The sequence below is a fragment of the Balaenoptera ricei genome, chromosome 1, assembly GCF_028023285.1.
Source record: "Balaenoptera ricei isolate mBalRic1 chromosome 1, mBalRic1.hap2, whole genome shotgun sequence".
Classification (NCBI taxonomy): Eukaryota; Metazoa; Chordata; class Mammalia; order Artiodactyla; family Balaenopteridae; genus Balaenoptera; species Balaenoptera ricei.
The window spans coordinates 95,859,965-95,884,487 of NC_082639.1; the positions used below are offsets into that span (position 1 = coordinate 95,859,965).

At 36.2% G+C, this 24,523-nt stretch overlaps 1 protein-coding gene across 1 annotated transcript in view; it reads right to left on the reverse strand.

Moving 5' to 3' along the window:
- Positions 1 to 2,962: 2,962 nt before the first annotated feature.
- Positions 2,963 to 24,523, reverse strand: part of WDR47 (WD repeat domain 47) — a 54,267-nt gene continuing 32,706 nt past the window's right edge. Inside the window, exons 7-15 of the mRNA XM_059927110.1 lie at positions 21,591 to 21,769; positions 17,660 to 17,920; positions 14,776 to 14,851; positions 12,780 to 12,937; positions 9,187 to 9,356; positions 8,454 to 8,624; positions 7,632 to 7,763; positions 6,033 to 6,251; positions 2,963 to 4,322 (exon numbers count right to left, since the gene is read on the reverse strand). Of these exons, the coding sequence (XP_059783093.1) occupies positions 4,180 to 4,322; positions 6,033 to 6,251; positions 7,632 to 7,763; positions 8,454 to 8,624; positions 9,187 to 9,356; positions 12,780 to 12,937; positions 14,776 to 14,851; positions 17,660 to 17,920; positions 21,591 to 21,769 (1,509 nt within the window). The 3' untranslated portion in view covers positions 2,963 to 4,179. The remainder of the gene's footprint in view (positions 4,323 to 6,032; positions 6,252 to 7,631; positions 7,764 to 8,453; positions 8,625 to 9,186; positions 9,357 to 12,779; positions 12,938 to 14,775; positions 14,852 to 17,659; positions 17,921 to 21,590; positions 21,770 to 24,523) is intronic.

The following is a 24,523-nucleotide window of genomic DNA, read 5'->3' on the forward strand; positions in this document are numbered from 1 at the left end:
GATTGGCCCGCCGAGGGGGCGGGGCCGGCCCCCGTCGGCTTGTTTTTAGGCCAGAGTTTTTTTTTTTAACCCTCGTCAGCCGAAGTCTGCAAGTGAAGGCTTACATGGAAGCCGAATATATAAAACGGATACGAAGCGTATTTTCTTAGTATCGATTTATTTTATAAGTTCTCGAATGTGTAACATTTGCAGTAAAACCCGGGAATCTGTTTTGAGTATAATTTTTTAAATGGGGCATAATGAATGACAAACAGTAGTTCTAAAGTATTGGGTACTGGGGAGGGGTGGGGGAGTGCACGCTATGTGGTAGTTGGAAATAGTAAGTTTTCTTTTGATTTTATCCCTTACTGGCCTTGCAAGCTCAGAAAAATTCTCCAAAGAGGAAATAATGAGTTTTACACACTTGGAAGAAATGGGAGGTGTACGCAAAAGTTATTGGCAGCAAGTTTAAAAGTGAGTTAAAATTTGGTATATCATGTAGTACACTTGAGTGTGCGTGTTGCTTATCACAATTTTTTTAAATTAAAATACACCGGACAGGGACTTACCTGGTGGTCCAGTGGGTAAGACTCCGTGCTCCCAATGTAGGGGGGCCAGATTGGATCTCTGGTCGGGGAACTAGATCCGGCATGCGTGCTGCAACTGAGAGTCAGCATGCTGCAACTAAGAAAGTCCGCAGGCCATAGCTAAAAGATCCCGCATGCCACAACTAAGACCCAGAGCAACCAAAATAAATAAATATTTTTTTAAAAATACACCTGACATAAAATTTACCATCTTAACCATTTTTAAGTGTACAGATGTGTCATTAAGTACATTCATAGTTGTGCAACCATCACCACCATCCATCTCCATGAATCTTTTCATCCTGCAAAAGTGAAACACTGTACACCTTAAACAATTCATCATTTCCTCCCTGCCCCCAGCCACCTGCACACCAAAGATACTTTGTATCTCTATAACTCTGACTGCTCTAGGTACCTCATACAAGTGGAATCATACAATATTTGTCTTTTTGTGACTGGCTTATTTCACTTAACATAATATCCTCAAGGATCATCCATGTTGTAACGTATATCAAAATGTCCTTCCTTTTTAAAGGCTGAATAATATTCTATTGTATTGTATACCACAGTTTATCCATTTATCTGTTGGACTCCAGTTTCTTGCACATTTTGGCTCTTGTGAGTAATGCTGCTATGAACATCAGTGTACAATATCTTTTTGTGACACTGATTTCAATTATTTTGAGCATATATACCTAGAAGTGGGATTACTGGATCAAACGGTAATTCTATTTTTAGTTTTTTGAGGGACCACCATACTGTTTTCCACAGCAGCTGCACCATTTTTTATTCCCACCAACGATGCACAAGAGTTCCAATTTCTCCACATGCATGCCAACACTTAGTTCTTTTGATAGCGGCCATCCTATTGGGTGTGCAGTGGTTTTCAATTGCATTTCCCTAATGATTAATGATATTGAGTATCTTTTCATGTGCTTATTGGCCATTTGTCTTATCTTCTTTGGAGAAATGTCTATTCAAGTCCTTTGCCCATTTTTTTTTAAAGATTTATTTATTGATTGATTGCTTGCTATGTTGGGTCTTTGTTTCTGTGCTAGGGCTTTCTCTAGTTGCGGCACGCGGGGGCCACTCTTCATCGCGATGCGCGGGCCTCTCACTACCGTGGCCTCTCTTGTTGCGGAGCACAGGCTCCAGACCTTTGCCCATTTTTTAATCAGACTTTTTTTTTTTTGGTTGTTGTTGAGCTGTAGAAGTTCTTTATATATTCTGGATATTAATCCTTTATCAGACATGATTTGCAAGTATTTTCTCTGATTTCATGGGTTGCCCTTTCACTGTTATGTCCTTTGGCTTATCACAATTTTTAAAAAAATGATTAAACATTAAAAAAATGAAATTTGGGGAATTCCCCGGCTGTCCAGTGGTTAGGACTTGACATTTCCACTGCCGTGGCCCGGGTTCAATCCTTGGTCAGGGAACTAAGATCCTGAAAGCTGTGCAGCATGGCCAAAAAAATTAAAAATAAAACTAAAAATAACATTTTTTTAAAAAGTGAAATTTGAATCAGACCTCTGAAGCTTCTGCCAGGGAGAAGTCAAGAACTTCTACACCACCCTCCCATCCCCACTCTCCTTCCCTGAACCCCCAACAGAGGATTCAGAGACTAGAGATACCTCAGTTCTCATATTTTCTCTTTCACATGAACCTCCAAGAATCTATTCACCTCCATGCAGAAGACAGTGTGGAGGCACAGGAAAAAGGACATATGTAACCAGACAGTTACTGAAATAAGTAAGATAATTTCTAGTGCTTATATCTAATGCACTGCAAAGTAAAAATACCCAACATATGGGAGGATCTTAAAGTTTTCTCCTTGACAGTGATGGAGGTAGAATACATAATTTTATGAACACTTTTTACCATGAAGTTGATCTGGCCTACATCAAGAAATTGCCCTTTTTTTCTAGTTTTAAATTAACACTAATGGCCTGCTATAGTATCTAAAATGTGTAAAACTAAGTATGAAAAAGTAAACTAAAGGAGCCTGTGGCCTGTTTTTAGCAGAATTCCCTTCTGCATGCCTGAGAGGTAGGAAAACTGTACTACTGAATATCCACAAGCTAATCATATTTTATTTCTAAAGTACTCAATTCAACGTATTTGTAGTCAAAGTTAGAATTTATATATTTTGCCCAGCTTCTATTAACTTTTACAATACATTCAGTATATAAAGTTCTCTAGATAGTGAATAAAAGAGAAGACACACAAAAGTAATACAGTTGTGAAGGATTTAAAAGTAAGTTACTATGAGAAATTTAAAAAGAAACTTAAGAAGGTGATTGTGGGGTTCATCCACTGGACCACACTACTTCCAAGTACACTGGAAAAAACAACACTCTAAACTGAAAACCACCGACACTGAGGAACAGGAATAGTTTAAGGTGTCAAGAGGTCTTTATTGAAATAATAGCACAGTTACACTTCTAATACCCTTTCCACTTGTATACAATAGATGAAAAATGCTTGCTACATACAGTGCACAGACAGTTCAATAATTAGAACCAACTCAACTTCATTTGAAATAAATAAAATAGGCTATTTAATAATTTAAAGTAAAATTACTGTACATTATGAAAATAAAGATACATAAATGTTAGGATCTACAATGCCATAGAAATAAAATAATTATTCTGCATTACACAAAACAGTGCAAGAAAAGAATCCAAATAAGCTTTTGGAGTGCAAAGTTTAAATTTTCCATTTTAAATTATCATGCAGACATAGCATTTCAAGCCATGCTATAGTCTATGGCAAAGTTTTTAATTTTGAAGAGGAAAACTGCTAGCCAGTAAATTTACTGTACCATCAAGTGTTGCATCACATAACGCTGCTGCTCTGCCTACAGTACAGTTTAGAAGGGAGGTATCTTGTTGCATCCAAAAAATTGAAATTAACAAGTTTCTGAAGCAAACACATTTACCTTTGAAGCCTGAAACAAAATAATGTGACAAAAGAGTAATTCTATCCCTGGGTTTAAGAAAAAAGAAAAGGCCTATACCACATAATGAACTAAGAAGCAGTTTTCCACCCACTTTTAAACTCCATAGTGATCCTTAGTTAAAACAACAATGTTAACTCTGGGGAGACATATAAAATTCTGATCTCTAGCTGACAAGTGATACAATATCATGGGATTGTGAGAAAAGCAAAAGTAATTTCTGAATATCTATGTTTAATCTGTGTAGAACTTGGTTGCATTACATGTAATAATATGCTTAAAGTATAGTTCAGTTTCAATGTGTATATAAAACTGTCATTTAGGCGAAGACCAAGGAATGCATTTAATACTAAACTGTAAACACATCAGCCACCTTGACTTAGAGCGCACACTGACAACATAAGAGCTCTTCCGCAGACTTTGGCAACAAGACTACATATAGCAGGTCACAGCAGCACGAGCTCACATGGAAGACTGAAAGCACTGCAGAATAACACCACCCAACAGCTCCTATCACAGGGATACGTGGTAATAAGGGGCCTCCTCGTGCTAAGCCACCTTCCAGGTCAGTCTGTGTTCTTCAAATCTGTAATGTTCACAACTCAGTAGTCTTAAGTCTGTGCCCTCACTGCATAGACTGACATTGGCTGTACTCTATCCACTGTACGTCCAGAGGGTTACAGTTCTGTCTGCAGAGGACGACAGGAAGGAAAGATCCTGGGTGTGCCACCTGCACTGAATGACTTTGTCCTTGTGTTCCCCCACCACCATGATAGGAAGCTGTTTAGTGAGGTCTCCTAAATTAAAGAAAAGAGATTTGACTTACAGTACAAAATATATACAGATTTCATAGACTTCCTATTACTTTAAGACATTACAGTATATAAAAGCCTAATATATTAATATAGTACATTGAAAAGTTTAAACAGTTTAAATTACTGAAGACCTAATTATGTGAGCAGTATTTGGTAACATATACACAGCAACATGACACGGCTGCCACTCTCTCCTTGAAACTCTCTCCCCTTGATATCTCCCTGACTTCAGTGCCACTGCACCTCAGCCTCCTTTGATGTTTGTCCTCTTCTTCCTGAGTTAAAGTTTGGTGAATCCCAACAGTCAGCCTTCAAATTTCTTGTTCCCTGTATACCTCATCTCCTATGAAATTTCACCTAGTACCATACTACCACAGCCATTTATATACTTAAGATTCATGCACATTTCATCTCCAACCTTGACTTCTCACCTGAGCTCGACTAGTAGACAAACAGCTATTTGACATCTCACTTGACTGCCTTGACAGTCACCTTAAGTGTAACTTGTTTAAAACAAACTCTTGATTTTCTTGCCTAAACCTGTTCCTCTCCCTACCTGTCTTCCTCATCTCAATGGTATCATCTGCTTGCTCATGCCCAACACCTAGGAATCAGCACTGATTCCTTTTTCCCTCACTCCGCAAACTTAACAGAAACAAACTAAAATACATCCGTAATTCAGTCACTTCTTACTACCTCCACCTTTACAACCCTAGTCCAAGCCACCATCATCTTCCACCTGAATTGGTCCAATTGCCTCCTCACAGATATTTATACTTACACACTCTCCCTATAATTCAAAATTATTTTTAAAATTTTCAGACCATATCACTCCCTATTTTAAATCTTCCGAAGGATTCCTATTATGCTTTTTAAAATGCCTACAAAACCCTACCTCTGATTTATTCTCCTGCCTCTCTCTCCCTCGGTTCACTAAGTTCCAGCCACACTGGTTTCTTGCAGTGTCATGAGCAAGCCAAATCCATTCCTGCCTCAGCACCTTGACCGTGCTATGGTCTGTTCCTAAGGTCCTGGCACAGCTTGTTCTTCTCACCAGGTCTCTGTGCAAATGGCACCTCCCTGGTGAGACCTACTCTAGCCTGCCCAGCACAGTCTTCCCCTAGCCACCCTGTCACTCTCTCCTGCCTTGCTAATCGTTTAACAGCACTTGCCAATACCTAAAATTACAGTTTACTGGTTTGCTTTTTACTGACCTCTAAAATGTAAGCTCCATCAGGAAGAAAGTTACCTGTCTTATTCATCTCTCTGTCTGTCCATAGTTGGTACACAGTAAATATTTGCTTAATGTACATTTAAAAACAAAACTAGATACTGAAGATATAATTATACCGATTATACACTACATTATTTTAAAGTAGCAGCAGGAGTATTGATACATAAATGTATATTTTAACATCTACCATCATTGAACTCAAAATGATTCAGTATAAAAAATGTTGATTCTTTTAAATATTTTAAAAACTATTTAACAATAAAAATAAGACTATTCGCTCAATTTAATAATTTGTTACAATTCTTCTCAATACATTTACCAAGTAATTTGCTCAGTAAAAGCTATAAAACTAAAAGTTGAAAATGTTGTATAGTCAATCACACTAGATTAACATAAAAGAAAGATTCCAAATAGAATAGGAAAGACTAAAAAAAAGGAAAGAGGTCAATTTCCATCACCTTGTAGGTCTGTCACCTTTATTTTCATATCATAGGATCCTGTTAGCAAGTAGTGAGCTCCAGGAGAGAATCGAACAGAGCGAACATCACTGGAATGAGGGTGGTAACTTTGTACCATTCTTCCTCCTCTTATGTCATATAACATGCAGCTGGAATCTTCTTGTCCTGTGGCTAAGAGACGGCCACTGGGATCTACCGCTACAGATGCCACTGCACTGCCTGTATAGCAGGAGGAATGGAAGGTTCGATATGCAAAAATCAATATAGCTAAACTGCAACAGCTACTTATGTTCACTGAACCATACACTAAAGATTTAATGTAGCTTATCAATACTGTTCAGTTATGGAAAAATCCAAACTGTCAACCAATAAATACTTGCATCCTTTTTTTAGAGGATATATGAAGCAAGATTCTGTGAGACATGAGAAAGCTCCTTTTTTTTGTCCTTTGGGAGAACCCCCTGGAGCAGCATTACCTATAGTGCAATAGATGAGCCACTTTTCCTAATGCAGTGTTTTCACTGCTGGGTAAGTGTCCAGAAATTCTCCCATACCCAGCTCAGAGTCTAGTTGGGGGAACAAAAGATTAAATAACAAAATATGTTTTAGGACACAGTGTGGGAAATATCTCTAAGCAACACATGATTAACTGCCAACAGGAACTGAACAAAAAATAAGCTCTGAGTCTACAGGTTGGACCCTTGACTCTAGGCCACGGAATAATGCCTCCATGGGGGTGCAAAATGGTTCTCAGAGGACAAAAAAATCCTAAATATTAACAATGGTTTGTAGCCCTTCGAAGTTCAGCCCTACCAAACCAAAATCTCATTCCTTAGTATTTAATTTCTTTTGTTAGGAAAAAATTTAATTTTGTTTTTCTCCTTAGGGGAAGCGATAATGAAAATAAGATTGAAGAGCACTACTCTAGACCAAAGTGGCCTGCGAAGACTTAACAGAAAAAAGGGACATAAGAGCTTGAAGAATAGTAAACAGTATAAATAAGAGAGAATGTGTTTACATGTATTACACATATATGTAATTAGAAATAATCTTTGCTTGAATTTTTGATAGAGAAAAGAAGAGGCTATCAGGAGGAATTACATGAGAAAATGTTTAAAGGAAAGGAATAAAAATGTTTAAGGATAGGTAGCTTAGTTTGACTGGAGTTACTTGCTTATATACTTACAGAATATTCCTAGAAGAATAAATAAGAAACTGGTCCCTTAGGGAAAGACACCAAGAAACAGGAGTGGGAAGAAAATGTTTTACACCCTTTTGCTCAATTTTTGCCACGTGTATGCAATTAAAAAATGTTTTTTTAAAAAGGTCTGAGTTCTAAAACGACCCTGCTAACAGAATAATTAGGGCATGATACTTAATCTCCTCAGGCCTTGGTTTCCTTAGCTGAATATTATTTTTACAAATAAAGTAACAGATGAAAGCATTTTGTAAGAATTTAAGGTAATCAATAAAATGCCAAGTAGTTAGTTTCTATTGTTCCTATTTTTTTTTTTAACATGTTTTGCAGGGGAGAAGAAGTAAGTGCAATCTATAAAGTTTCTTTCTCATATAAATTTATTTACATTCCAAAAAACCTACCAGTTCCATGGAATGTTGTGCCAACAACGCGAACACAGCTTGGTACACGGAGATCCCAGAACCTAACAGTCTTATCTTGGGAACCAGACGCAATCATCCAGCCACTCCAAGTGTAAAGCGCTAAAATATGCCCTATAAAAGATCATATAATCAGTGAGTACTGTGGAACAGTATTTTTCTATAACACATTCAAAGCTAAGTACTCCTTAACTGTTGAGCACGTCTAATCTAGTTAATCAAATATACTGTGTGGCAGGGATTTTCTATATATAATATATCAAATATATTGGCAATTTTCAAAAAATTAAATTCAGTAAAAGGCACATCAAAACCATGCTTTATAAACTTAACCTTTTTTGGTGAGTCAAATATTTCAGGACATCATAATTAGTACTGAAAAGATATTATCATTTGAAATTAGGGCAAATTTTCCAAAGAGGAAGCACAGGATTGTGGGATTAGATCACCAGCTTTGGAAGGGACAGACCTGTTCTGCCATGTTTGGCAGTAAGATAATGAGCAAGTCATTTTGCCTTTTTCAAGTTTTGCCTTTTCCACGTATAAGATGGAGATAGAACTTCTGGCCTTATAAGATTGTTGTGAGGATTAAATTAAGGAATTATGTGTCTAAGTAAAGGAAAATGTGAGCTATCATTACTGTGTTGTTATCCAAAGTTCACAATTTAGATTTTTGAAATAAAAATTTCCTGTCCTGAAGAAATCCCTTTTGATGCAATATACCCCCATTAATGAAAATGCGTAGGGGGGAAAAGCATGGGATGAACAAAAAGAAGAGTAGCATCTGAGACTGATATCACATACCGGTATGCCCACTCAGAGCATGGAGGCCCTGTCCTCTTTGACAATCGGTTGTATAAATGTTACAATCCCCTGCTCCAGCACTTATCAAAATAGCTCCACCACTTTCTGGGCCTTCCATAAATGCCAAGTCTCTGATTGTCCCATCATGCATACTAAATTCCAGATCCGGTCCTGAAACAGCAATAAGAATTTTAAAAAAAGACGCTGCTCAACTTACTGTGATAATTTGAGATTGCTAAACTGCCTCCAAACTGACCAAGAGTAGTAGAACGGTAGAATGGTATGGTTTATATTTTCATTTTGGAATTGATATAATAATCAATTTCATTTTACTGAGTAAAAAACTTCAAGAAATCAAAATACCGACTAGGTTATCATCATCACTAAAACAGAGCTATATGTAGAGTTACCTTCTTGGCTTTTATCCCAAAGAAAATGAAAGAAAAAACAGATACTCTCTGGAAAATATTCACTAATACAATTCTGGAAGTTATTTAAAAGTTATTTTTCTGATGACACAAATTTTCTGAGGATTAGACACCACCTGGCCACCTTGTAAGAACTGGTTAAAAAAGGATAATGCCTCATGAACGCAAGCAATTAGAATGTAAAAAAATTCTTAATGGTATATTCTTAGATTTTACTAAAAATAATACAGAGCTATATCAGAGACACACATGGGGAAACATAAAGAACACACTGGCAAGCTACTGCTTACATACTCGGCCCCTACCTGTTGCATTACAAGTCTCTGCATTGAAGGGCAGCACTTTGACGTATTTGTCATTTGATCCTGTCGCTAATAACTGTCCACAAGGACTCCAGGCCACACAGTAAATGGATCCTTTGTGATGTTTATTCCTTTTAAAACGTACCACTGGCTGCTTAGGGATGTCATGTGCACTAGAAAGAAAAATCGCAAAAAGATATTTCAATTTCTTGCTTACTAAGGTTAATGAATGTGAAGTGAATGTGAAGTTCTGCATTATGGTTGTTCTTGAGGGAGGGAGCAAAAAAAGTATCAGACAATATGTTAACAATTTTCAAACTCTTAGATGAAATAAATTTAAAGCATATTTAAAATCCAAAAGTAAAATTATTAACCATTATTATACTAATCTTAAGTCTTATTTCAGACCACATAGGGAAGAGGATATTTTCTAAGTCTTCATTTCACATATTTTCATATATCTTTCAATTCCCAAAAGAATTTTAAAAAGAGCTAATGATGCTTCTAATTCAAAAAGTTCAATAAACATTTATTAAACATATAATATGAGCAATTGCCTGGGGCTAGGGGAAGGCAAAGGATAGAGAAAAGGACAGAGAAAAAATAAAAGCGGCAAGAGCTCTGTCCTGAGTTTAATATCTGGCAGGGGGAGATGTTTCATGACTACCCACATACAGTAAAGCAAGTATAAATATTATAGTCCAATACAAGGTACTAGGTCTTAAAGGACAGGGAGAATTATTACAGAAAAAGATGAAGGCAGGAAAACTGCTTCAGTGAAGATAAAATATAGTGGGGAGACCAGCCCAGCATGCAGCATGGGAAAAAGTCTGTGGGACTGGTGGGGAGAAGCCTGGGGCATTCCAGAGACTGAGTGGGACAGACATGATGGGTGAGGAGCAGCAAGCACAGCTGGGGAAGGTCCTAAATGCCATGCTCCTCGATAGCTTGGCCTTTATTGGGAGTATAACATTGGTTTAGTGGAGTAGTAGCATCTTATCTGTACTTTAAAACATAGACTAATATTAAGATACTATAGGTATAATGATAACATCAAGTCTATGTAAGAAAATGTACATGTTTTTGGAAATTCATCCTAAAGGGTGAAATGACATATCTAGGATTTACCTTAAAATACTTTAGTAAACAAAAAGGATGAAGAAATATGACAAAAATCTTGACAAATGCATTTCAGTGTACTAATCTCTACTTCTGGGTATGCTTAAAATTTTCATAATTAAGAAATTTTTAAGAAATAAGAATATTGATAAATCTTCAACACTTACAAGGTACTTAATAGTGATAGAGAAAATAAATCAGATCAAGATTCTCTTTTCAGCTGGACAACCAGTTCATTGCCAGGGCCAACCAATTCTTTCTTTAAATGGATTTTACCTCCATCCATTTTCCACTGCCATCACACCAGCCATTGACAACAGCCTCCTACCTTTCTCCTAGCATCCAATCTTATTGCCATCTGACCCAGAGTTTACATCACAATACTGTTCTGCTGAAAACTTTCAGCAGCTTCCCACTGCACTCACCATAAAATCCAAAATGTATACAAAACTGCATAATATAGTTCACATCTATCTCTGTAGCCTCATCACACTACAGCTCACAATACTCCAGCCGATCCGAACTTGTTTTGGTTCCTTAAAAAGCCAAGCTCTTTCTCACTTCATGTTCCCTCTAATTACTATCTTCTCCCTTCTCTTCACATGGCTAGGTTCTACTCACCCTCAGATCTCAGCTTTAACACCTCTTCTTCAAAGAGGTCCTACCCTGACTCCCCAGTTCCCTCATCTCCCGTTTTACTATGTTACAGCACCTTGTACTTTCTCTTCATAGCACCTACCACAATGTATAATTACATTTATTAGTGTGCCTATCTCCATAATATCCATCTTCTCCACTAAAACAGAAGTTCCATAGGTCAATGAACATGTTTGTTTTACTCACAACTATCCCCAAAGCCTAGCACATAGAAGGAGCTCAAAATATATTTGTTAAATAGATGAATTTATTTTCATAAAAATCAGTTTCTTCAAGGGAGTCTATGAAACATCTGTGCCAGCATGAGAAATACAAAAGAGGAAAGTCAATTTAAGATCAGATTAACCTTAAATATACAAAGTCTTTGGCTCTGCCTACATAACTGTTGCTCTTTTCCACACCCTGATCTGGAATTCTGCCTATTCTCTCTCATATAATCCTACTTAACTAACACAATGAGCACCAATAAATTATATTACTATCATCTAACATGATCCCTATTCCCCTTCCCAACCTTTAAATGCTACTGCAGTCCAAAAGCCTAAATTTCTAGTTTCAGATACAGAGATATACCAAAAAATGCAAATAAATAAATAATCTCACCCCTCTGTTCTCTGGGGTTATAATAAAAAAGCCTAAGGGTTGTAAAAAGTTTCCAAAACATATTATGACATGTACTGCTTTTTATTTTTAAATTTTTAAAGATGTGTAGCTTGTTTTGTTTGAGTGTTTTTGTCTACTGGTATGAAAACTATTCCATTTGTGGCCATTTCTCTAACCACAAAATCTACCAAATAGTTCTTGACCTTTATAATGCCTATTTATTTTGATAGTAAAAGCCTTGACAAATAAATTGACAAAAAGAGTTCAAATTTGGTTTTCTGTGAGATTATATCTAAGGTATATGCTTTCTCAGTAACTTTAAAGAATTAGTTGTACACCTAATACATAAGGTCATGTGCCTGGTTTTTTGCGACATATGCCTTTAGAGATATATCTCTTATTTTCAAATCCCATAATCTGTTAAAACAAGAGACTAAAATCATAATTAGGTTGACTGAATGAAAATTGAATCTTTCTAGGTCAAAATGGTCAAATATCAGCAATTTCATATAGTTCAACCTAATACTTCTTTGTAGTGTAAGACATTTTATATTTTCTCCAAGTCTACAACCAGCAATACTTTGTCTTTATGTAATTAAGCTAGAATAGAAGGATCTTGCAGATTTTTTTAAAAATTAACAAAAACCATGAAAATAAAGAAAACTAGACTACTGAGTGAACAATGGCCTAATGAAAAACATTTTATGAAAAACAACTTATAAAGTTAATGGATGCGGGACTTCCCTGGTGGCGCAGTGGTTGAGAGTCTGCCTGCTAATGCAGGGGACACGGGTTCGAGCCCTGGTTTGGGAAGATCCCACACGCCGCGGAGCAACTAGGCCCATGAGCCACAACTACTGAGCCTGCGCGTCTGGAGCCTGTGCTCCGCAACAAGAGAGGCCGTGATAGTGAGAGGCCCGCGCATCGCAATGAAGAGTGGCCCCACTTGCCGCAAATAGAGAAAGCCCTCGCACAGAAACAAAGACCCAACACAGCTAAAAATAAATTAATTAATTAATTTTAAAAAAAAAGTTAATGGATGATTCTTATGTATATTTCCTAAGTATTGAAAACAAAAATGTAAAAGCTTAATAAAAGGAAAAGAAATAAAAATTAAACACTACTGAATGGCAATTCTTAAAAAAGGGACCATATAGCTAAATTAAAAACTAAAGTAAGAATGGCACAATAATGTGCCAATAATCATCTATCCTTACCTTGGATCAATTACTTCTGGATAGGCACATACTCTCAGAGTTTTTGAATTTGAACCGACAGCATACAGACCACCACCTGGATGAAAAGCCACTGCTCTAACAGCTTGTGTGTCTTCTAGGGTATTAATACAAACAAACTGCTTTTTTGATTTGTCATCCTATGGAAAGAATGAATATGAAAGTCATTCTATAAAAACATGAATTTGAAAGAATTTGTCCTTATCTCATTTTAAATTCATCTGAACTGTATTATTCACTTCATCACTTTAATGTTCATTATCTACAATCATACATTCTTTTGAATGGCAAATCCAAATTAAGCCCAATTTTTCTATTTTTGCTACTCATTGCTAATCTAAGCTCACACAGATCACAGACATTCAAGTTTTTCTTCGCTTACTATGACAAAATATAAGAATATGCACTCCCATATTAAGTTCTCTTTAACTGTCAAGGAAAAAAATAGTCCACATGCATAGTTCTTACAAAAACAGAAAACTGTTCATGTTTCTAAAGGTAGGAAATATAAAACACTATTATTTAATCATTTTAGGGTTAAAAAAAAAAAGTTTGCCATTATTTCCAGCAATGACTACTTTAATATTTCAAACTCAAATTGTAAAATACCCTTTTAAAACTGTAAAAATGATTTTAATCAGAACATTTAATTTCAGCCTCATTTCTATTTTAAACTGTCAACCTGTCTGTCCACAGCCCTCTTCTGAGGAAGGCAAGTTGAAACAGCTCTGTATCAAAGCTTTGGTGACTGCTATTATTGGTATCATTTGAAACCACCCTGCTACCCTGACCAGGACTGGACCCTGGACCTGGAACAGAGCCCTCCAGGCTGGGTGTGGTGCACAGACCCAACCAAATTCTGTCTTTGCGTATGCACCTGACATTCATACGTTCCAAAGGCAAATCACTTCAGCTCTGGTTGTATGCTGAGAGCTCTAGAATCCATAGTGATTATATCAATGAAGAGACTATGCATCTCCCTACCCAAACTTTAATGTATTCAGCAATACATCCTCATGGGGGAGTAGGAGTTAAACCTAATATATTACACTCTGTTTGTCTTACGTAACTGAATTGAATTCTTGTATTATTCATATCAATTTGACTAGAAATACTACATTTTCCATTAATCCATATACAAGAAAGGTGACTATTTACCAAATGAATAGCATGGGTAGATAAGAGAAAAATGGAGGAGAATGACTAATTGATTAAATGGCCGATAGCACATTAATAATAATTACTAAGGGTTGCTTTACAGCAGAAGTGGCAGAGCCAAAATTAACTTTACCTGCTCTTCTCCAGTGTATTTAAATTTTTTTTTAATTTGTTGCCATTGAAAAAATAGATTTCACATAAAAATCTAACTTTCTAGCTTTTCTTGAAAATCAAAAGAACTAGAAACACTAGGCCAGCATATTTCTTTGTGCAAGGGACAAATATTCCTATGTACTTATCACAAAAAAAGTCAACTTTATTCACTTATGTTACCTGTTTGGCCCCATAAGCATCTGAAATAATTATTGTTTATGGGGTAAAAATTTGAACTAGAGAAAATAAGATAGAGTGAAGGTGTACACTGGTTAGGGAAGGATATTTGGTTCCAAAGCAAAAAACAAATGCATTGATGAGAAGTCCAAAGGAGTGAAGATATAATAATACCTTAACTAATTAACCACAGGGTTCAGAGAGTAGTGACACAGCCCTAGCTCATGCGCCAAGATCACCACTGGACAATTAATATGAATACTCTCAAAATGTGATTTGCCAGGCAACCCCTTCACTTCACTCAGTGAAAGCTCAACTACCCTGAGGTAACTACCAGCATTAACAATAATGACTATTCCTAGTCATAGTCATTATATTATCACTATAATAATGAACAAAGAACTATTGTTCTTTCTTTAAATTGAGAATTCCTTGACAAAATTTGCAAGTAAATATAAAAATAATGAACCTTCCTTCCCCTAAGTATTACCTCTTCCCCTCTTGATCTTGACAGATTCCCTGCAGAATCTCCAAGAGGTGGCTTAATGACCGAATGTTCTGATGAGCTGTGTGAATAGAAATTCAAGTACAGTTTACTCTGAATATCAAAACAGAAACTAATTTATCCTTTCAATCTCTAATATTTATTTTTTTGGCAAATGACACCCACTGACTCCAGTCATAGTTACTCTCTGGAGCCATTTGTTAAGAGGCTCTGGACTCCATAACACAAAGCATAGTTAGTTGTAAGGAAGGAATGAGAAGTCATTCTAGAAAAGAGATTAAGTCAAAGTTCACAAATTTTATAGTCAGATGCCAACTACCTTTTCCCTGCTTAGTTCCAGAATCCTGGTTGCTATGCTTAAATCCTAACCCAGGCAGGAACCTGGATTGCTCTTTAGAAAAATTATCTGGCCCATGAGAAAAGACTAACAGAAACTGGACAGTTCAGGGTCCCACAATAAAACAATGTTTCCATTTAATCACTTTTTGGTGAGGCCAACAGGTAAACACATGCATCCATACATGTGGCCCTTCCTTCCAATCAGCTTTTTAAAAAAACGCCTCACTCCCAATAGTCAAATGCTTGAAGAAAGCCTCCTAAATAAAAACCAGAGACTAGGGTATTCCCTGGTGGTGCAGTGGTTAGGACTCCATGCTTCCACTGCGGGGGCCCAGGTTCCACCCCTGGTCGGGGAACTACGATCCTGCAAACCGTGAAACGCAGCCAAAAACAAAACAAAACAAAACAAAAAAAACGGAGACTAAAATAAACAAGAAAGGTATTTGGAAGAAGGAAGACAATTAAGGAAACAAAAGCTACAAAAATATAATTAAAATCCTAAGAAATATAAGGGGAAATAATGAATCCAGGAAACAAGAAAAATATCTATTAAAAAATATAAGGAAAATTAGAGAATAAGAAAGAGCTTAGAAAATAAAAATGATACCAGAAAAAATTAATCAATAGAAAATGGAGGCAAGAAAATTGCTACATAAATGTTTTCAATATTCTAGCACTTAAGTTTCCAGCTTAAAAGAGCCCACGAAATATCCAGCAAAATGAAGTAAAATAGACCTACTCTGATGTGTATCATCATGAAGTGTTAGAACATCAGGGAAGACAAAGTCCTAAAAAATCCCAGAGTGGAAAAAGCAGCAGTCCTCATACAAAGGATCATATCACAATGGCATCAGACTTTTCAATATGTACGTGAGCATGTAGCAATGACTCCGAAACTCTGAGGAATGATTTCCATTCTAGAATTCTATACTCAGCTATACTAACAAGTCAAATGTGAAATATTTAGACATGCAAGATCTCAGAAACTTCTACTCTGATGTACCTGTTTTCAGAAAACTACATGAGATCCTAAAACAGGGGATCCAATACAGGGAACAGGCAAAGGAAACTCCCAGGAGAATGGTGAAGGAAAGTCCCAGGACTCTCTAGGCCTGAATAAAATGACTTAGAAGCAATGAATATAAAGTGAACCAGGAGTGATCTTGGAGGGGTGTCTCCCAGGGGGAAAAAAAAATGGAAAGAGAAAGTACCTAATATTTTTTACTGTAATGAGGAGTTTTATGATTTTACAGTTCTGTCACAGCATCTGCAGATAGTTTAGTACCAAGAAAACTAAGCATGTATACACATACACATGCACACCAAAAATGAGGCAATTACTCCCCCCATGAAAAACAAAAAAGTTTTGTGAAAGGAAATATATTCATATTATATGACTCAGTTGTAAATAACATTTACATGGCCATAGTAATGTTAACACGGAATACCGATTTAAACAAAAATTGATGTATATTAGAAGAAGGTGTAGACAAAATTAATGTGTTGTGGCTAAGGTATGGTAGCTAAATCTAATTGGCAGGGAATCAAGGGATAATAAAAACAGCAATAGAAGCAGATTATTCAGAAATGTGGAGATACATAGCAAAAGAAACAGCTAACTAGGTTGAAAATGGCAGCCTACTGGAAACAGAAGCCATGGACAAAGATGGGTAAGAGAGGGGATTCTGTTTTGTTTTAAGCCTTGAAGTGCTATTTGTCCTTTTAAACCATGTATGTATATTACTTTGATAAAAATAAAAACCAATTTTAAAATTTGAGTTCTAGTTTGGGGGGTACACAAAACAAGTGTTATAGGAACTGTAATAAAGAAGCAAATATTAGATAAACTTATATTCTTAAGTATAAAACTAGAGTTTTTGATACTAAATGTATAAAGCTAATTCCTGTAAACATCCAAATGCCAAAAGCAAGTTATGCATTTTAAAACAAACTACTCCCAAAGGTGTTTAATGTTATAATAGAGGAAGAAAATGCTCAACTATTCCCATTGCATAAATTAACACTTGTCTACTGATAACAAGATGAAAATTTTTCTCTGACTACTGAAAACATAAATATGCAAGAAGTCTCAATTGCTGTAACTACCAGAGCTGCCAAGACTGTCTTGCTGCAATCATTCCACCATTTCAGAAAACATCTTCTTGTGCCCTGGATGTCTGTGAATTAAAAGATTATTTGTTGAAAGGTACCAATGGCAAGGGAAAAAACTGGGGAGGAATAAAGCCTAAAACTGTATGACCTCTGAGTAAGATGGCTTATAAAAAAAACAGAATTGCCTTGGTGGTGGTAAGAAAGCAAAAAGAAAAATAGGAGAATAAAGACTATTAAGAGACACAGAAGTTAGTATAAGAGAATATAGATAAATGAAGGCAGATCAGAAAAAACAATTTGGTAGGTAATAAACTGTAAAAACTTTCATTTGTAAGGCTCCAAAGAGAAGTTCAACTTTCCAAGTTTATTTATTAGTATGAAGTTAACATTTCCAGGTCTAACAAAGTAAAGCACTTACATTTGGTTTCCACAAGAAGGTGATTCCTCAAGAAAAGGTATGTGATTTATTGATCCAGGATTACTAGGAGTGCTTGTGTGAATATCTGGAGCATCATGTGTTAATCTCTGACTAGAGTCTTGGGATGGTGTAGAAAAACTAGTGATGGAAGAATTATTAGATCCATTGCCTTTGTTCCCATTACATTGCTGGTTGAGTGCTGGCACCTCATTACCAAGGCTATCCATTCCAATATTTAATTCACCTAGCTTTTGAATGGACCTATAAAATAAAACAACGTAATTATATTAAAATTAAAACTTAGTCATATTCCTAACATATAGAAAACTGAAAATTTGAGAGGGTAAATACATGCACATATAACATATAATATATGACAAGTTTAGTACTAAAAATTACCATCATCAGTTTAAGACATAACCAAGAAACTGAAAGAAGATCCAAATTTTCCTATAGTATACCACTGTAAAGGAGATAGGCATAACGGGTATCATTGATTTTTTTTTAAAGCACCTTTTACCATAAAAAACAGAAAAAAAAAATCTGTTTCTTCTCCAGTATAACTTTGGTTCAATTTTCAACATGAAAATTAATTTCCCAAAATAATAAAAATATCACCACTATCAAATTTCTCACCAACAAAACAAAACAAGCCATTTTCATTTCATCTGTCTAGTAATGTCATATTAACTGAGAAATGGATGACTAGAACAGGTCATGATGGGACAAAGTCAAGTGGCATCCCTATTATCCGCACATTCACTCATTCATTCATTTATTCATTCTACAAAAACTATTTGCCAGGCTCTGATCTAGGCACTAGTGAGATAAAACAGGGAGCAAAACAAGGTGGCCTTGGGGTCTTTCCCTCACCGCAAGTCTCCCTACGTCAGGGTAGCCTGACTCCTTATGCTGGACTCAGGGCTCCAAAGGGCACAGAGGAAGCTGCCAGGCTCTCTTAAGATTTAGACCAGAACTGGCCCAGAATCACTTTCTCCAGCCTAGATTTAGTATGAGAGAGGACTACATAAGGGATGTAACTACCAAGGGGTATTGTGGCTCACTGTATTTTCTAATTTTTCTACATTAAACATTAGTGTTCGTGTGTGTGCTTGTGCATGCGTGCATGTGTATGTTTAGGGCTTAAAAAAGACTTTAAAAGAGCAGTTTAATATTATTAAAGGAGTTGGCAGCCATTACTAAATATTTATCAGTTAAAATGTTTAACTAGACAGTACTTCTAATCTTCTATGAAACACTAATCCTGTGAAATGCTCCCCATAAAAAAAGAGCCTGAGGTCAAATAAATGTGGGAAATGCTAAGTATAAAGAATCTAAAATGCAAATATCATATTGATTCTCTCAAAGTGGGGAGGATGGGGAAGGGGCAGAATATGCCTATAATAAGTGCCAATTATTAGTAACAGAAACAAAATATCAAGAGGTATAAAGTAGTGATACACTACTGTTAATAATAATCCTATCATGCTTTAGTTGATTTTTTTCAGTAAGTTCTATTATAGAACATGACTCTTATTTCTCTGTCTCTTTCTATGCCTCTGGGAAGGAAGAAACAAAATTTAATTCTGGAAACTGTGCTCTGCTGCTAGAATGATTTGGAAGACTAAAACATTAAGGGGAAAAAAGTATATTTTAATTTCTAGATTCTATCTCTATTCAATTTGTCCTTGGTATTAGTCAGGTACTTTAATGTCCTGGTACAGGCTCAGATATATAAGGTCTAGAAAAAAAGGATTGAACTATTATTTTAAAGAGTTAGAAAACAGAATAGATAAGAAAAGGTTAAGACAACAACAGAGGGCTTCCCTGGTGGCACAGTGGTTAAGAATCTGCCTGCCAATGCAGGGGACACAGGTTCAAGCCCTGGTCCAGGAAGATCCCACATGCAGTGGAGCAACTAAGCCCGTGCACCACAACTACTGAGCCTGCGCTCTAGAGCCCGCGAGCCACAACTACTGAGTCCTGCCACAACTACTGAAGCTCACGTGCCTAGAGCCCATGCTCCACAACAAGAGAAGCCACCGCAAGGAGAAGCCCGTGCACCGGAACGAAGAGTAGCCCCCGCTCGCCACAACTAGAGAAAGCCCGGGCGTGGCAATGAAAACCCAATGCAGCCAAAAAAAAAAAAAAAGACAGCAACAGAGAATTTATATGAAACTAATTTATGAAAACTTAGGATAAACACCCATTCATATTTATTTATAATAGACCTGGTTATCCTATGGATTTTTATAACATACTTACCTTTAGTACAATTTAAAATTCTAATCTCTAAAGAAATTGAGAACAGTTGTTAAATAATAAATATGCTCTAAACTGATCCTAAATTATAAGAAATAATTTGAATTCTATATATAATTGTCTTTAAAGGAAGAATAAACCATCTTGAATAGTTTAACTTTTTTTCTGAGAAAGGACATCCTTACTACTACCAGAATCACAGAACCTTGCCACTTCATGTTCTGACTTAATGCTAGGTATCTGCTTTCACTGAAAAGCAAAACAGTCAGGAAGTCAAACTGCAACCATGACTTTTACTGGTATGAAGACGACATCCAAGAACTGTAAGTAGCAATTCATCAAATTACGATAATCCTCATAAGCCACTGACTTGATCAGAGGTGATAAGAAAACGACCCTTAAACTGAATGTTCAGAGGCCTACCTAGACTCTATAGATTACCACTATACAAGTTCCTTGTGTGAAGGTTTGAAGACAGGATCAGTTTCAGGCTCACTGACTTGCATAACACGCAGAGTGTCAAGCAGATTACTTCCAATATTACTGAACCAAGTAAAGACAGTCGCCACTGCATTGCCATATTATAATCATGATGATAGCCAACATTTATGGCATACCTCCTATATGCTAGAAATTATTCTAAGTAATTTTTTATGTATGTTAATTCAATCTTCCAACAACCCTTGCTCATTTAAATATACATATTCAGGCTTCCCTGGTGGCGCAGTGGTTAGGAATCCGCCTGCCAATGCAGGGGACACGGGTTCGAGCCCTGGTCCAGGAAGATCCCACATGCTATGGAGCAACTAAGCCCGTGCACCACAACTACTGAGCCTGTGCTCTAGAGCCCGCTAGCCACAACTACTGAGCCCATGTGCCACAACTACTGAAGCCAACGCTTCTAGAGCCCATGCTCCACAACAAGAGAATCCACCACAATGAGAAGCCCGCGCACCGCAATGAAGAGTAGCCCCGGCTCGCCGCAATGAAGACCCAACGTGGCCAAAAATAAATAAATTAATTTTTATAAATAAATAATAAATAAACAAACATATTCTGGTTTACTGATTTCTAAAAAAAAAAAAGTTACCATATATTTACCTCCTATAGTTAAAAATAATATAAGTTCATACTGTCTTGGCAGAAATTACAAGAAAGAATCATTTTAATATACTGAATTCAATAGAATCTGAAAGTTTAAGCTCTCAAAATAACAATAAAAATAACAGGTAACACTTAATATAGTGCTTACTCTATGCCAGCTACTGTTTTAAGCACTTCACGTGGATTAACGCATTTAATCTTCATGGCAACCCTGTGAAATAGATGAGGAAACAAGCAAATAGAAGGTAGTAACATCCCCTAGGTCCTCAGCTACCCTGGGACAGGGCTGGATCCAGAAGTAGTCTACTTCCAGGCTGTGTGCTGAAACCACCACTCTCACTGCTCCCTTTGCTTAGATGTGAAAGGCCATTTAAAGGGAAGAAGGACAAAACTAGATGAGCCCTCAGAATGCTGTGACTGGAAGAGATTAAGTAACTCCACACTACTTGAAACACTTAAAAAGCCTTAAAATTTCAAACTATACATGGCAAGTAGCAGTTACTGCATGCTCTTAATAGCTTTTAAATAATTCCTTATATTTAAAAAAGTGACTAAAAAGACCAACCTATTGAGGAATTGTTCGGTAAGATTCTGCTGCTGATCAGGACCATCCTCCTGATTCACACCTCCTTCAAGCAGCATCTGTTGGTATATCTGTCGCTGTTGCTCCTTCTGTTCTAAATGCTGTTGATAGCGTAATCTTTGCCTATAATATTCTTGAAATTGTTCTGTTGAATCTCGAAGCTTAAAAATATTAGAAAAAATAATATATTTGAGCAGACTACAATTGAATATGTCACCACTCAACAGTAACTTCTGTAAGTGCTGAATAAAACATACAGATAGCTATAAATAACAATCAGAAAATACTTAATATATTGGCTCTTTGAAAAATAACATAGTATCCATGAGTCTTAACAGTCAAGTAGATCAGATCAGTTAATTTGCTGAATTCCACAGCAAGAAATTGACCAAAATGAATGGTCATCCTGGATCCCTAACACCAAATAAAAATACAAGTTACAGTTGTCACAAGGGAGACATAGAGAATACAAATGTAGATAAAGACAAACACAAATCTATATTACTAGAAAAAAAAATACTTACTGAGGGACTACATTAATATTTAATAAGCACAATATTAATCTTATCCAACACACTTAATTTAAGCATGTAAGTGGCTTAATAGGTTACTCTGGAGGGAAGCTTATAAAATTTCCCTCAAAAACAATACTTTAATTCAAACAGCCTTTCACAAGAAAGTAGAATAAATGGGTGTTAAACTTAGCAGTCTCAACATTCCTTCCTCACTCGTCTAGAAGCCAACTTAAAGGACTTAGATATCATAGTGAATTCAAATATTGGCAAAGAAAGACTCCTGCCAAGCCGGAGTCAGGTCACATTACACAGGTCACGTGAATTGGAACAAATCAGTCATCTCTAAACTTGGCCAACACTGATAATAAGCTTATCTAAGAGTCTTGTACTGCTAACTAAAGCTAAAACTGTCTCCCTTTTCCAGAAAATAGTAGCAGTCCCCCTTTATTTCATAACATAGCAATAACTCTGAGACAAAATTATCTGTATGTCCTTTAAAAAAATTCTTTGTGGTAAAATAAATACAAATATTGTAATTTTAACCATTTTTCAGTGTACAATTCAGTGGCATTAGATTCATAGTGTTGTACAACCATCACTATTATCTATTTCCAAAAATTTTCATCACCCCAAACAGAAATTCCATAACCTTTAAGCAATAACTCCCCATTTCCCTCTCCCCCTAACCCCTGCTAACTTCTACTTTCTGTCTCTATAAATTTGCCTATCCTAGATATTTCATATAAATGGAATCATACAATATTTGTCCTTTTGTGTCTGGCTTATTTCACTTAACACGATGTTTTAAAGGTTCATCCAAGTTGTAGCATATTTCTTTTTATGGCTGAATAATATCCCATTGTATGGATATATCACTTTTGTTTATCCATTAACTTGTGGATGGACATGGGTTATTTCTACCTTTTGGCCACTATAAATAATGCTGCTATGAACATGGATGTACAGATATGTTTGAATCCTTGCTTTCAACGCCTTTGGGTATATACCTAGAAGTGCAATGACTGGGTCATACAGTAATTCTATATTTAGCTTTTTGAGGTACTATGAAACCACAGTGACAGCACCATTTTACATACCAACCAGCAATGTATGAGGGCTCAAATTTCTCTATTTCCTCATCAACACGTGTTATTTTCCATTGCTTTGATTTTAGCCATTTTAGTAGTTGTGAAGTTATATTTCATTGTGGTTTTGATTTACGTTTCCCTAATGACAAGTGATGTTAGGCATCTTCTTTATGTACTTTTTGCCCATTTATAGACATTTAGCCAATTTGCAGAAGTGTCTATTCAAGTCCTTTTTTACATTGGATTTTTTTGTTGTTGAGTTGTAGTAGTTCTTTACATATTCTAGTATTAAACTCTTGCCAGATAAATGATTTGCAAATATTTTTCCCATTCTGTAGGCTGTCCTTTCACTTTCTTGATAATGTCCTTTGATGCACAAAAGGTTTTTTTTTAAATATTTATTTATTTATTTTGGCTGCCCTGGGTCTTAGTTGTGGCATGTGGGATCTTTAATTGCAGCATGCGGGCTCTTAGTTGCAGCATGCAGACTTCTTAGTTGTGGCACATGTGTGGGACCTAGTTCCCCAACCAGGGATCGAACCCAGGCCCCTTGCATTGGGCGCATGGAGTCTTACCCACTGGACCACCAGGGAAATCCAAAAGTTTTTAATTTTGATGAAGTCCAATTTATCAATTTTTACATTTGTTGCTTAAGCTTTGGTATCATACATAAGAACGCATTACAAAATCTAAGGTTGTGAAGATTTATCCCTTTGTTTTCTTCTAAGAGTTTTATACTTTTAGGTCCTATACTTAAGTTGTTGATCTACTTTTAGTTAATTTTTATATATGGTGTGAGGTAGAGGTCCAACTTCATTCTTTTGCATGTGGAAATCCAGTTGATCTAGCATCATCTGTTGAAAAGACTATTTTTTCTCCCACTGAATGGACTTGGCACCCTTGCCAATAATCAGTTGGCCATAGATATACAGAATTATTTCTGGTCTCTCAATTTATTCCATTGGTCTATATACCTATCCTTATACAAGTACCACACAGTTTGGATTACTGTAGCTTTGTAGTAAGTTTTGAAATTATGAAGTGTGAGTCCTACAACTTTGTTCTTCTTTTTTCAAAATTGTTTTGGCTATTCAAGGTCCCTTGCAATTCCATATGAATTGAGTATTGGCTTTTCCATTACTGCAAAAGAGGCGGTGGAATTTTTATAGGAATTGCATGGAATCTGTAAATAATACTGGGGTAGTACTGACATCTTAACAGTATTAAATCTTCCGATCCATTAACACAGAATGTCTTCAATTATTTAGATCTTCTTTAACTTCTTTCAGCAATGCTTTGTAGATTTTAGCAT